Source organism: Bison bison, unplaced genomic scaffold (genome assembly GCF_000754665.1).
Source record: "Bison bison bison isolate TAMUID 2011002044 unplaced genomic scaffold, Bison_UMD1.0 scf7180017864115, whole genome shotgun sequence".
Lineage (NCBI taxonomy): Eukaryota > Metazoa > Chordata > Mammalia > Artiodactyla > Bovidae > Bison > Bison bison.
Window position 1 is genome coordinate 2,263,612 of NW_011494687.1, and position 11,708 is coordinate 2,275,319.

An 11,708-nucleotide genomic window follows, 5' to 3' on the forward strand; every position below is an offset into this window, starting at 1 on the left:
CAATCTCTCCCCCACCTTCTCTCCACCAGCACGGCTGTCTGCGAAGGCGGTGCAAAATCCAGGACTGGATTTCCCTCCCAAATCCTGGGCTGGATTTCCTGGAACTTGGACTCATCTACTCCAACATTGAGCCCCCTCCCCTAGTACACCTCGGTTAGGGAGCGCTACTGTTGGGTGTGGCCTTTAGGCAAGAGAGTAAAAATTGTTGTATGGGTGGGCAATCCCCGGCGAAAACGGAGCAAATTCGGGTTCACTGTCAATTACGGGGAGGCTGACGTGGGAAAATGGGGAGCCTTGAAATCCCTTTCCCAAGACCCCTTGTTTTCCCCAGGTACTTGCACAGGTTCCTCTTCTCACGACCCAGCCCCGTCGCCCACCGCCACCTTCCACACGCAGTGCATTGACTGGGCCATGACTTGAGCCTAACTGTCCCAAAGTGAACTTGGAAAGTGTTCCCTGGGGATGGGGACAAACATGGAACTTAGCAGGGTGGGTGGAAGGAGGGGTTGCCTCAAGTGGAGAGAGATCTACGGAGTGGAGGAGCCCGGCGGAAAAGTGAGTCCCAAGGCTCCAGCTCGGGGCGGAAGGAGAAAGAAGACGTCTACAGATCGACACCACCCCCCATACCAAAATGCATCCGGTCTCCATAGCAACCGTAGCTCCAAGAGCGCCTCAGAAAGAGCGGGGATAAGCAGAGAGGAGGATCGGTGTGTATGGTGGGTGGGGGGACGGGCTGGGTAGTGGAGCCACCACCTTCACACCTGGTTACACACATGCTGAACATTTAGCGGCCCAACATAAAGACCCCGTCAGCTGAGGCAGAGGGTACAGGCCTCCTCTGAGTTCCATTCAATCTGCTGAGGTTTTCGGGGTGGGGCTTTTTTCCGAAGGTTAAAGAGGAGATAGAAAAAAAACGCCTGCTCTGTGTCCTCCAGCCCTTTAGGGACCCTGGAGTTAAAGGCTGACTGTCCTCCAGCCCGGGGAGAAGGTTGAAAGGGCTAGGCCGATGGAGGACAGAGGATGAGATGGGCAGGTGTGCACCAGTCGAGGGAGGCCTCCCTTCCAGCCTTGAAGTCCCCTCCCTGGGACTCGGGGAGTCTCAGCGTTCCCCTAATTTGGCGTCCCACCCTCCTGACGCAGCGGAGACTATAATAAGTGCTGCCGTGGGCGGCTCTTGGAGGCAGAAGCCGGCGGCATGCTGGGCCCGGTAGGGGATGAGGGGGGAACGGTACCAGGATGCTGGGTGCCCTTTGTTCTCCCTGAAACTTGTACCCAGTCCCTCCGCGGTCCTCAGTCAGCACCCACCAGCGCCCCCCTCCCACCCCCAGCAGAAGGATGACACCATCCCCAGAACAGAAGACCCTTCAACAGCCTTTTCTGAAAGAGGGTGAAAATGTGTTGCTTCTGGCTTAATATTCCTTCCTTTGGTTGCCTCACTTTTCGTTTATGTTCAGTGGGAACAGAATCCTGACTCTTAAGAGTGGAGTGGAACAAATCACTTAGGAAGAGTGGTTTTCTCAGAGTTCAGCCTCCACCCTTCCTCTCTCCCTCCTCTCCAAAGATAAGCTGTGTTCCTCTACCTGGCCTAAACCTCTTTCCTCCCCCACTTTTTTTTTTCCCCCCTAAGCAGCGGGTGGAGCTTGGAGGAGGCCTCCCTAGGAGGCCTCAGGGGGCCACTCCCTGCTAGGCCTCCTTTTCTAACCCCTGTAGGGAAGTTATCAGCTATAATTCTTGGCAAAAGGTGGGGGAGAGATGGTGAGAGGGGTACCAGTGGAAGAAAGGCAATGAAAAAGGAATTAGACTGTTCCCTTAGGAACCTGAACCAAACTGTTCCTTCCCCAAGTGAACCAAAAGTTCCTGCTGGCCTCTATCAGAGGGGTCTGGCAGGAATCATCCTTGATGGAAAGAACAGTCTCTTGCCCACTCACCCCCCACCACAACCCCCAGGTAGGCAGCAGCATGGAGAGCCTGGAAGAGACCAGGGTATAATGGAGGATATACTTCACCCAGACACCTTTAGTGAGCAAAGTAGCTAGCTTTTATTGGCTCTTTGCAGCTTCAGAGGCAAATTAAATGACACCAGACCAGAGATGACCTCCAGCTCCACTAGTTCCTTAGTGGTGGGGCCTTGTGGATAGAGAGAAGCTACTCCTGCCAGGGCCCCACCACAGGATTGAAGGCTGGGGTGGGCAGGAGGATGTGGCGGATGGTGTTGCCATGGCAGCACTTCCTCCCTGTGTTGTCATCATTGCTTTAATGGCACTAAGGAGGTAGAGCGGAAGGTGTGTGTGTGTGGGGGAGACAGGAACAGGAGCACGGGGAGGAAAGGGGACCGAGGAGAGTCCTGGGGACTTCTCTGCACTTTCAGCTGTGCAGAGCATGCTGTGTGAGTGTTATGTGTGTCTGGGAGCCTGAGATACTCCGAGTGGTGTATTTCTGGTATGCGTGTATGTGTGTGTTCTCTCTACAGCTGGAAAACAAGAGGTCACTGATCCTTCGTGGGTCCTGGGAATGACCATATTATCCGGTCCTGGAACCTCCTGTCCCAAACTGCTTCCGCCCCAGACTCCCCCAGCAGGGTCCAAGTCTACCACGGGTCTGTCACGGCCTGTCTTCCTCATGCTCACCCACTTCTCCATTGCCAAGGTCAGCTCAGCAGTGATCTGTATTTTGATCCCCTGGGAGGACGAGCAGAGTTGGGGAAAGAAGAAGAATGACACCTTCTCTGTCTTTTTACATCCTTTCCAGATGTATTCTTTCCCCAAGTCCAAGCTCCATCTTGAGAACCAGAAAGTGGCTGATTGGGAAATGATGGATGACCCGGCAAGCCCTTATATGCCCCTGCTGGTCCTCAAGACACCCAAGTTGGGAGCTAATCCTTCTCTTACCTCGTACGCTGTCCAGTGAGGCTTGAATACTGTCCCGAAGTTCAGGGTTGCTCACCCTCTCTGCCAGCTTCCTGAGGCGGTTTAGAGCCTGCCTGGCCACCTCATGTCGTCTGACTTCTGCTCTCACTGCAGCTACAGCCAACTGCCTCTGGGCATGCATGTTGCCCAGACCTGTCTTGCTGGGCTAAGAGCAACCACTGGCCCTGAAGCCCATGGCCCCACAGCCCCCAAACCCCAGAAGGCCCCTTCTGTTCAGCCTCAGAACTCCCCTCCCCTGCCCGCCCTTCCGTCTGTCGACTTCACTTCCTGACTGGTGAGTTTCAAACCCACAGCCTGGGTCAGCACTACCTCCTGCACCACCCACCCCCTCTAGCGTTGGCCCATCAGCTCTGCCAGCCAGCCCCTGCCACAATTGCCCAGCCAGGTGGATGGAGAGGTCTTAATGAGCATCCGAGGGCCTCCTGTGGGAGGTGGCTAATTAAGATGGGTGCTGGTGAGGGGAGAGTGTGGCATGTCAGGTCCCAGGTGCAATCCCAAACTTTTTTTTTTTTTTTTCCAATCCCAAACTCTTGACCTATAGGTTTGTGTACAGTCTCAAAGCCTCACAGGAATCCACACACTCTCAGTCTGGCACCTTTAATGCCCTGCATTCCATCTTACGGCTGTACTCCCCACCTACTCTGCACATACAAAGGGTTCACACACTTTACATCTTACAATGTAACCCTTCTTTAGTGGGCTACCCCACTGCAACCACCTCCTGCTTAAAAGGGCCAAGTAGGCACAGGGAGAACAAGTTATGGAGGATAGTAATCTGTAACCAGACAAAACCACCAGGCTCCATGTTCAGTTACTTTCATAATAATTGATTTGTCTATAACACTTAATAGTTTACAACACACTTTCATATATTGACTGCACAACAGGCCCAAGGGGTAGGATTTCTATCCCTATTTGGCAGAAAAGGAAACTGAAGCTCAGAGTGGCCAGAAAGAGGTGACACAAAGATAAGGATTTAGGTATTCTGATTATAATTCTGATACACTTTTCACTACACCGCCCAACTAAGACGCTCGCCAACCAGCTCCCCTTATGCCTGATACCACTGTCCTGTCCTTGATTTAGTCCCTGAAAGAGAGTGGGTGAGGAACTGAAGGACAGAAAGAGATGCGGTAGGGGGAGGGAGTGAAGAGGAAAACAGTGGGTAGTTTGATGTAATCATTTTGTTTCAGGACTTAAACCTTTCTGGCCCTGCCAAATGCCTCTTCTCCTGTATATCTTACTGAATACTAATTTGTGATGGACAGGGGATTTTAATATATGAATGTGTAGTTGGAGATAAGAGAATTAGATTTGGGATTACCCACTGGAAACTGTAAAATAGCCCAAAAGATAATAACTAGCAGTGAGTGTTTACTATGTGCCAGGTAACCATTCTACATATATCCTAAGCATTCTATATATATTAATTCATTCAATTTTCACAAGAGGTAGGTGTATGGTTATTTATCCCCATTTTACAGATGAGGAAACAGGCACAGGGAGCTTAAGTAACTGGCCAAAAGTTACACAGCTAGTTAAGTGCAAAGTTGGAAGCCCTGCGGTCTGACTTGAGCGGTAAGACGGTGCCACTTAGGCAGTCATAGAATCTAAGTACACACAAATGTAAATCATTCTGTAGGGCTGAAGGGAGGTTTTTCATTTGTGTTCCTACTACGACTGCCTCTTTGTTTTGGTGGAAAGAGGAACTCTGTCTTTTCATATCCCCACGCAAAAGGCGGTGCGTCAAAGCACTTATTCCTTAATAAACAGATATTGATCAACCACTACGCCCGCCCCTGGAGTGAAAATGTGAAGACTCCTCCTTCCTCTGATATTTATTCATATTCCAGGCCCCTCCCTTTGTCTTTTTTTTTTAACCGCCCAGGATCAGGCATGTGCTCTGAAGACTCCAGCACACTCGTGTGTCTTGTGGTTTTGTCACAAACCGGAACGCGCCGCTCCGAGGCTGCTAATTTTCATACTGAATTTCTAGCATGTTTACACCCCATCAGGGGGGGATATGAATCAGGCTATGTGCACTAGTGGACGCACTTGCAAAGATGAGAGTATTTGCTAGGTGGTGTTATGCCCAACCCGGGGCCTCTGTGGCCGGGCTAAATAGCTTAGTATTTCGCTTCTCTAGGTGTTCCCGAATGTGATGCAATAGTAGCAAACGAGAGCGTCATCATGAAGTCATTGCGGGACAAGGGGAAAGGGGCGGGAGGGCCCTCCCTTGAGGGGAGGAGCCCTTTCACCTGGCCCTTGAAGCACCTACTCTTCACCGGAATTTCCCGAGAGCCTCCTCCCTCGGATAAGTCCTCTTGCAGCCGCCACCACAGAAATCTCCGTTTTCAATCCGGGGTTTTGAAATTTAGGCTCCGGTCTCTATGAGACTCTTCCGAAGCCCTGCCCCCAGTTTTAAGTTTCATCCAATAAAGAACCTAAAGGAGGGGCCGGCAGGCGGGTCAGTGACGCGATGCAGATTGATTGGCATTCAGGACACCGACGTCCTAGATTAGTCCCAAATTTCGCCAATCCAAAGGCGGGGGTGGGACGGTGCAGGCGCAGAGGACTGGGTTTGGCTGGACTCGATTTAAAGAGACAGAAGCTGTCGGGGTCCAAGACGGTCCGCGAGACCCTCCCCCCAAGTCCTTGGGACCACTTGGGTCCCCAAAGCTGGGGAGATGGTTTGCGGAGGCTTTGCCTGCTCCAAGAATGCGCTCTGCGCGCTCAACGTGGTCTACATGGTGAGGTTTTGGAGGTGGGGGGAAGCGCCAGGGCGGAAAGGCCAATGTAGATAATGTCTAGGGGACTTCGGATGGGGAGAGGGATGTACTAGGGGTTCCGGGAAGATTCCCGGGAACTTCCGGCGAAGAGGGAATTCCTAGGGACTTCCGTGGGAAGAGAGGAGACTTCCGGTGATCAGAGGGTTTATCTAGGGCTGGGGAGGTGATGAAGTGAAGGCTCATCGTGGGGATAAAGGCCCAGCCCTCCCTCTTCTGAATTTAGGCTTCTCCCAAATGGAAGTGATGGATGAAGCTAAATGTTCCGTTTTATATTCATAGACTTTACGCTCCCTGCCGCCTCTCAACCCTATTCCAGCCATTCTGACCTCTGATGGGAGGAGTGCCCAGGGATGGTCCTGGTCCTGGTAGTAGTACTTCTCACTCACTCACTCACTCACTCACACAAAACTCAGTTCTTTATTGTCCAGCCACCGCTCTCACCTTGACCTTTGGCGGTGATGCACACTGGAATTCTTTTAAGATATATCCTGCTGTTTTCCTTAGCTGGTAGGCTTATTGCTCATTGGAGTGGCTGCATGGGCTAAGGGCCTGGGTCTGGTGTCCAGCATCCATATCATCGGAGGAGTCATTGCAGTGGGAGTCTTCCTTCTTCTCATCGCGGTTGCTGGACTGGTAGGTGCTGTCAACCACCACCAAGTACTGCTTTTCTTTGTATCCTGACCTGAAGTGATTGGGGCACCGGGACTCTTGGGAGGACTGTTAGCTAGGAAGTTAGAAAGGAGGGTAGGAGACCTCCAGTGTTTGGGGGATATGTCTCCTTGCCCTCCCTTATACCATACTCTATGAAACAAAAGCCAATGATTTTGTTTTCAACTGACATAATTGTGTAAGTTCTTTGACTAGATCAGATTGTTACTATAGGTGGAACATAAAGGAATCTAGGACTTTTTTTTTTTTCCATAACTCTTCCTCTCAGTACATGATCATCCTTGGTTTGGTCTTCATCTTCCAGTTTGGAATCTCTTGCTCATGTCTGGCTATTAACCTAAGCAAACAGGTAAGAAGGTGCCCTTTCAAGTACTCACTTTTTTCCCCACCCTCTAACCTCTTGACTCTTTACTCTCAGTCTGGCCCCAAAGATCATTCTTAGACCCACTACTTCCAGAGCTATTTGCTTCCTTTGGGATGTCTGGCTAACTGACCGTGAGGACCATCCAGAAGGAAGTGGATGGTAACTGTGTCTGCACCTTTGCTTTTCAAGGATGTTAACTCTGCTTAAAAAGGGAAATTGAAACTGGACCTGGGATCAAAATGTTAGGGGATTCATAAGATTAGCATCAAATGATTTCCTTCTGCCTATATCCTCCAGACAGATGTCATCAATGCTTCTTGGTGGGTCATGAGCAACAAGACCCGGGATGAACTGGAAAGAAGTTTTGATTGCTGTGGCTTGTTCAACCTTACAACCCTGGATCAACAAGATTATGCTTTCTGCACTGCAGTGAGCTGGCATGGGAGGGGTTGGGGGGGTGGCGGTGGTTTGTGTGATAGAAAACTGGCTAAGGCCAATGCTCAAATTGGCGGATTTGAGCTTAATGTGATTGCCTGTCTCTAGCAGCTCACTTGTATTGGGGCTGTGTGCTGGTAGGAGTTGGGGGATGGATACAGATTCTAGAGAATTAGCCAAGTGAAGAGTCCAGTCTATAGGATACTAATCAGGAACTGGAAAATAATTCCTAGGGTCATTCGCCATAGTTACGATAGAGCATCATAGCAACTCTGCATCCTCCAAACATGCATATGTGTGTTTTTCGCTCAGGTCTGCAAGAGCCGGAGCCCCACATGTCAGATGTGTGGAGAAAAGTTTCTCAAGCATTCAGATGAAGCCCTGAAAATCCTGGGGGGTGTTGGACTCTTCTTTAGCTTCACAGAGGTAACATTCTCTAGTTCCCTCATATCCCTTCTGTACACCTCCAAATCTTAGCCCCAGAAATTCATAGTTCGTGCTCATCTCTTTTCTCTTTGCTGCTACAGATCCTTGGTGTTTGGCTAGCGATGAGATTTCGGAATCAGAAGGATCCTCGAGCCAACCCCAGTGCCTTTCTATGAGACTTTGGATCCTTCTGACATCTTTCCTGCTGTTTGCTCTCCCTAAGCTTTTTCTTCCCCTTAGGGAAAACTTGGGGTCTGTAGCCCTTTTTGAGAAAAAGGAAAGGGCCTTTGCCATGTTCCCTAAAGATGACTGAACAGTTAGGCTTTATGCCTTGATATGTTTTGCTGGGAGAAAGATTATAAGGAATAAAGAAAAACCCTTCTTCCTTCCTCTCTCCCTAAGGGATATGGGAAGTTTCCAGGATTACATGAGATGGGATGGGGGTTGGAGTCATTCCTGGCTGTTTCCCCTCTTCTCCCTTCCATATGCTGGACCACCTCAACACATCTTTGCTCCAAGGTAAATCAGGGACAGATCCAGAGAGAAAACTACCAAGAACTCTTGTAATAAGGAGGACCTGGTTTGGGGAAGTTCAGTAAATATAAAAATAAAAACCATTTAAACTCTATAATCAAAGAAGCCATGTAAATGCCTTTTCTTCTCTTGTTAGTAGAGGGGCTCCACTGACCCTGTGACCTAAAGAGAATCTGCAAGGAAGTTCCATCTTCCAAATGGTTTTTTCCAAATCCCCAAACAGTAAAGCCAATCAGAGGAAGAAACATTAAAAAAAAAAAAAAAAGACCGTATTTCTTTGTTTTGTTTGTCCTGTATAAAAAAGGATCCCGATATAAAGGTATAAAGAAGGGGAGAACAAGGGACATATCCCTTGGTGTAAGGACACAGGATAAAGATAAGCCTCAAAAAGAAGAGTGGGAGGGGAATATGGTTAAGGCAGTAAAATATTGTCTGTAAAAAGTTGGAGGAGGAGTCTCCACAGCTTCAGAGATGAAGGCAGAGGTTGCCTTCTCATTGGTGGGGCTCTCCACTCAAGTGTTCAAAAGAAGGGAAATTTGGTGTCTCTCGCCTTGGTTCTGTTCCAGCCATTCTGTTGTTCACTCTGCGTCACCTTCTGCCTTGTGTAGATAAGAGTGCTGCAGGGCTCGGAAGGCAGAGATTCGCTTGTGTGGGTTAAAAGTCAGCATCTCCTGAGAAGGGACGCAAATGTCAGAAAACATGGAAGAAACAAAAAAGACTCCTGCTTACCCCCAACAATACCTAGAATGGGTGATTTTCTCTATCCCTCTTGTGGACAGCCATTCAAAACAGTAATAAAACCCAGCCCGTTCATTAACAAGTCTCAGTAACAACAATGCATTTGGGTTCCTTTTATCTTGCTCCATTTCCCCCTACTGGTGGCTCAAGTGGTAAAATAAACTGCCCGCAATGCAGGAGACCTGGGTTTAATCCCTGGGTCGGGAAGACCCCCTGGACAAGGAAATGGCAACCCACTCCAGTGGGCTACAGTCCATGGGGTTGTAAAGAGTCTGACATGACTGAGTGACAAACACGGGATATCCCCCTGCAGTCTCGCCCTGTGCCCATGCCTGAGTCTATTACCAGCAGCAGCTGTGCTCCAGATTCCTCCAGCTCAGGGACCACCGACTGCACTGGGCGGGGCCCTCGGGGGGAAAAGGCTCCTCGGGGTAGAGAGACATCTCGGGGCCAGTCATCCTCTGGGGGCAGTCCAATCAGGCTATGGGGAACAGGAGAATTCTGGTCAGGAGGGCCCTTTTCCAGCCCCCATCTCCAGGGGCAGAGCCAGCTGCTGTCAAGGGCTCAGCAGAAACAGAAGGACTCGGAATGCAAAGTTCTTCCCCTTGCAGGTCACTTACTCAAAGATTTTGCCTAACTGGTCAGCTTCAGAGTTTCCACAGAAGAGAGGCCTAAGGTGAAAAGAGACATTCATTCCAGTAGCAGTCTTTCAAAGACAGGGTGGTAGATAACTACTTAGTGGCTCAAAACATTAGGGTGTGGAGAATAAAGGGCTACGAAATTCCTAATTCCAGAACATTTCAGAGTTTCTGGCTATGGACAAGGCAGCCAGTAGTAAGTGGAAGAGCGGGCAGGGTATGAGTGTGGTTTATGAATAAAAGACTTGGGAAATCAAAATGTTTGGGATACTTGGGCCCCATACTTTCGACGAAACATCTCTGCAAAGATACAGCCAACGCTCCACATGTCCACGGGTGTTGCATACGTAGACTGTAAAAGAACTTCTGGAGCACGATACCAGAGTGTAACAACCTGATGGGAATAAGTAGTGCAGATGAGAGTCCTGCAAGTTACTGCAAAGCACATGAAAAAACACACTCCTTCTCAACTGCTATGGGCAATCACTCTTCTCCCCCAGCCAGATCCCATCTTGGCCACCATCATTCTACTGACCACAGGTGTAAGTGCCATCTGGTAGCTGTAGATTCTGGCCAGGCCAAAGTCAGCCAGCTTGACTGTCCCACCACTTGTCACCAGAATGTTCTCTGGCTTCAGGTCTCGGTGAACGATGCAGTTGGCATGAAGGAAATCCAGGCCTCTTAGAAATTGGCGCATCAGATCCTGGTTTGGAAGGGGGAAGTACAGAGAAACTGGGAACCAGGTGCCACACCTGAAATTACAACAGAAACTACCACAATGGTCTCAAGCTACCTCTCAGTGTCTGCCCACCCTACTTACTTTTATGGTCTCCACTGGCAAGCCTGGTGGGGGTGCCTTGTCCAGATATGTCCTGAGATCTTGGTCCACATGCTCAAACACCAGGGTCACTTTGGTCTCCCGGTCAGTTCGGGCTGTTGCACAGACGTCCATAAGCCTGGCCAGAACAAGTGGTCACTCACTGACCAATGGTCTTGGACCCAACATGGCCTCCCCTATTTCCTCAGGGTTCCCACTCCTCTTCTGACCACCACTCTACATCTATAGGTTAGGCTGTCTTTTTCCTTTCACGACCCACTCCCATGCTTCCATCTTCTCACCTGACAACATTGGGATGCTCAAAAGCCTCCAGACGCCGCAGTAAGGCCACCTCCCGAACGGTGCTGATGGGCAGGCCCCCTCCAGCACCTCCTCCATTGGGGACTCTTACACTCTTGAGGGCCACAAAGTGGCCACTGTGGGGATCACGGGCCTTGTACACTGTCCCATAGGCACCGACACCAATCTCAGCCACTGGCTCATATCGGGAGGTAGCCATTCTCAGACCAGAGAAGACCCTACAATCACAGAGGCTCAATGAGCCTGCAGGAACAAAGTGACTCCCACGAAAGACATCACAAAGACAATATCAACAGCATTCCCAAACTTCCCTGAGGGCAGCCCCCTAGGTAACACAATAACTAACCCCAAACCCTCCAGCCACGTGAGGCCCCATAACTTTTTCAAAGATGCATTTTCCTTGGGGACCATCAAGCCCCACACAAGGGAAATCCCATACGACACACCCCCTACATCAAAGACCCGACACCCAGTTCCTGAAATTACACCTCCCTTCGGCCACAAAGGAACATTATCACATCCTGCCCCACTTCCCGCCCTCGAGCAACCCTTCCATAACCAGCCCGCGTAGGAAGCAGTGGAGGGCGAGAATGGTCCCCATTCCTGAGAAGGGCTACACTCACCTCGCCCCGTGTCAGGAGCTGCGGGGTCGGCCCGTTATCCGGACCCCGGAGCCGGTCCCTGCAGCGCCATACACTCGAGGTCTGTCCTGGGCAGCTGGACGCTATGGGCCCGACCATAGACACAGGCCGCAGGCTAGAGCGGCCCCCTTTACCCCCACCCTCACCATGTGACCAGCTGCCAAAGAGGCGCGCGGAAATTGGAGGGGCGGGGCGAACGCCGGACGTTCGGACCACGTGACCGGACTACTCATGCGCAGAGGGGCAGCCGAGAAGCAGCTTTGAACGAGAAAGGGGCGAGGAGGGGAAAGAGGCGAAGGAGAGATGGCAACCACATGATCTGTTGCTATCACACGTGACCGTTTGACATTGCTTGGAGGAGCAGAGGTGTGGTTACGCTGAAGGGCACGTGACTGGCTGCCTTAACTCT

At 50.5% G+C, this 11,708-nt stretch overlaps 2 protein-coding genes across 3 annotated transcripts; one reads left to right on the forward strand and one right to left on the reverse strand.

The window, feature by feature from the left end:
- The first annotated feature begins 5,468 nt into the window (after positions 1–5,468).
- On the forward strand, positions 5,469–8,409 carry TSPAN31 (tetraspanin 31). Its single transcript, XM_010839355.1, has 6 exons — positions 5,469–5,677; positions 6,221–6,388; positions 6,654–6,734; positions 7,047–7,178; positions 7,497–7,610; positions 7,712–8,409. The coding sequence occupies exons 1-6, from the start codon at positions 5,615–5,617 to the stop codon at positions 7,784–7,786; spliced, it is 633 nt and encodes a 210-aa protein (XP_010837657.1). The 5' UTR covers positions 5,469–5,614; the 3' UTR covers positions 7,787–8,409.
- A 7-nt stretch (positions 8,410–8,416) lies between these two features.
- CDK4 (cyclin-dependent kinase 4) lies at positions 8,417–11,501 on the reverse strand. 2 transcript variants are annotated; one of them, XM_010839357.1, is made up of 8 exons: positions 11,282–11,501; positions 10,640–10,901; positions 10,341–10,476; positions 10,056–10,223; positions 9,805–9,914; positions 9,503–9,553; positions 9,228–9,363; positions 8,417–8,815 (listed from the first exon to the last, which is right to left on the reverse strand). In XM_010839357.1, the coding sequence occupies exons 2-8, from the start codon at positions 10,855–10,857 to the stop codon at positions 8,723–8,725; spliced, it is 912 nt and encodes a 303-aa protein (XP_010837659.1). In that variant the 5' UTR covers positions 10,858–10,901; positions 11,282–11,501; the 3' UTR covers positions 8,417–8,722. The 2 variants fall into 2 exon arrangements, with proteins under 2 accessions (XP_010837659.1, XP_010837658.1); XM_010839356.1 differs by having other exon boundaries at positions 8,421–8,815; positions 10,640–10,876.
- Between the last annotated feature and the right edge of the window lie 207 nt (positions 11,502–11,708).

What these genes read in the sequence shown, in the direction of transcription:
- TSPAN31 (XM_010839355.1), top strand. Translation starts at nt 5,615, where the DNA reads ATGGTTTGCGGAGGCTTTGCCTGCTCCAAGAATGCGCTCTGCGCGCTC. An exon ending in CGCTCAACGTGGTCTACATG is followed by an intron (nt 5,678 to 6,220) that starts GTGAGGTTTTGG and finishes TGTTTTCCTTAG; the next exon opens with CTGGTAGGCTTATTGCTCAT. An exon ending in CTATTAACCTAAGCAAACAG is followed by an intron (nt 6,735 to 7,046) that starts GTAAGAAGGTGC and finishes TATATCCTCCAG; the next exon opens with ACAGATGTCATCAATGCTTC.
- CDK4 (XM_010839357.1), bottom strand. Translation starts at nt 10,857, where the DNA reads ATGGCTACCTCCCGATATGAGCCAGTGGCTGAGATTGGTGTCGGTGCC. An exon ending in GAGCATCCCAATGTTGTCAG is followed by an intron (nt 10,477 to 10,639) that starts GTGAGAAGATGG and finishes TGTTCTGGCCAG; the next exon opens with GCTTATGGACGTCTGTGCAA. An exon ending in AGATGGCACTTACACCTGTG is followed by an intron (nt 9,915 to 10,055) that starts GTCAGTAGAATG and finishes TATTCCCATCAG; the next exon opens with GTTGTTACACTCTGGTATCG.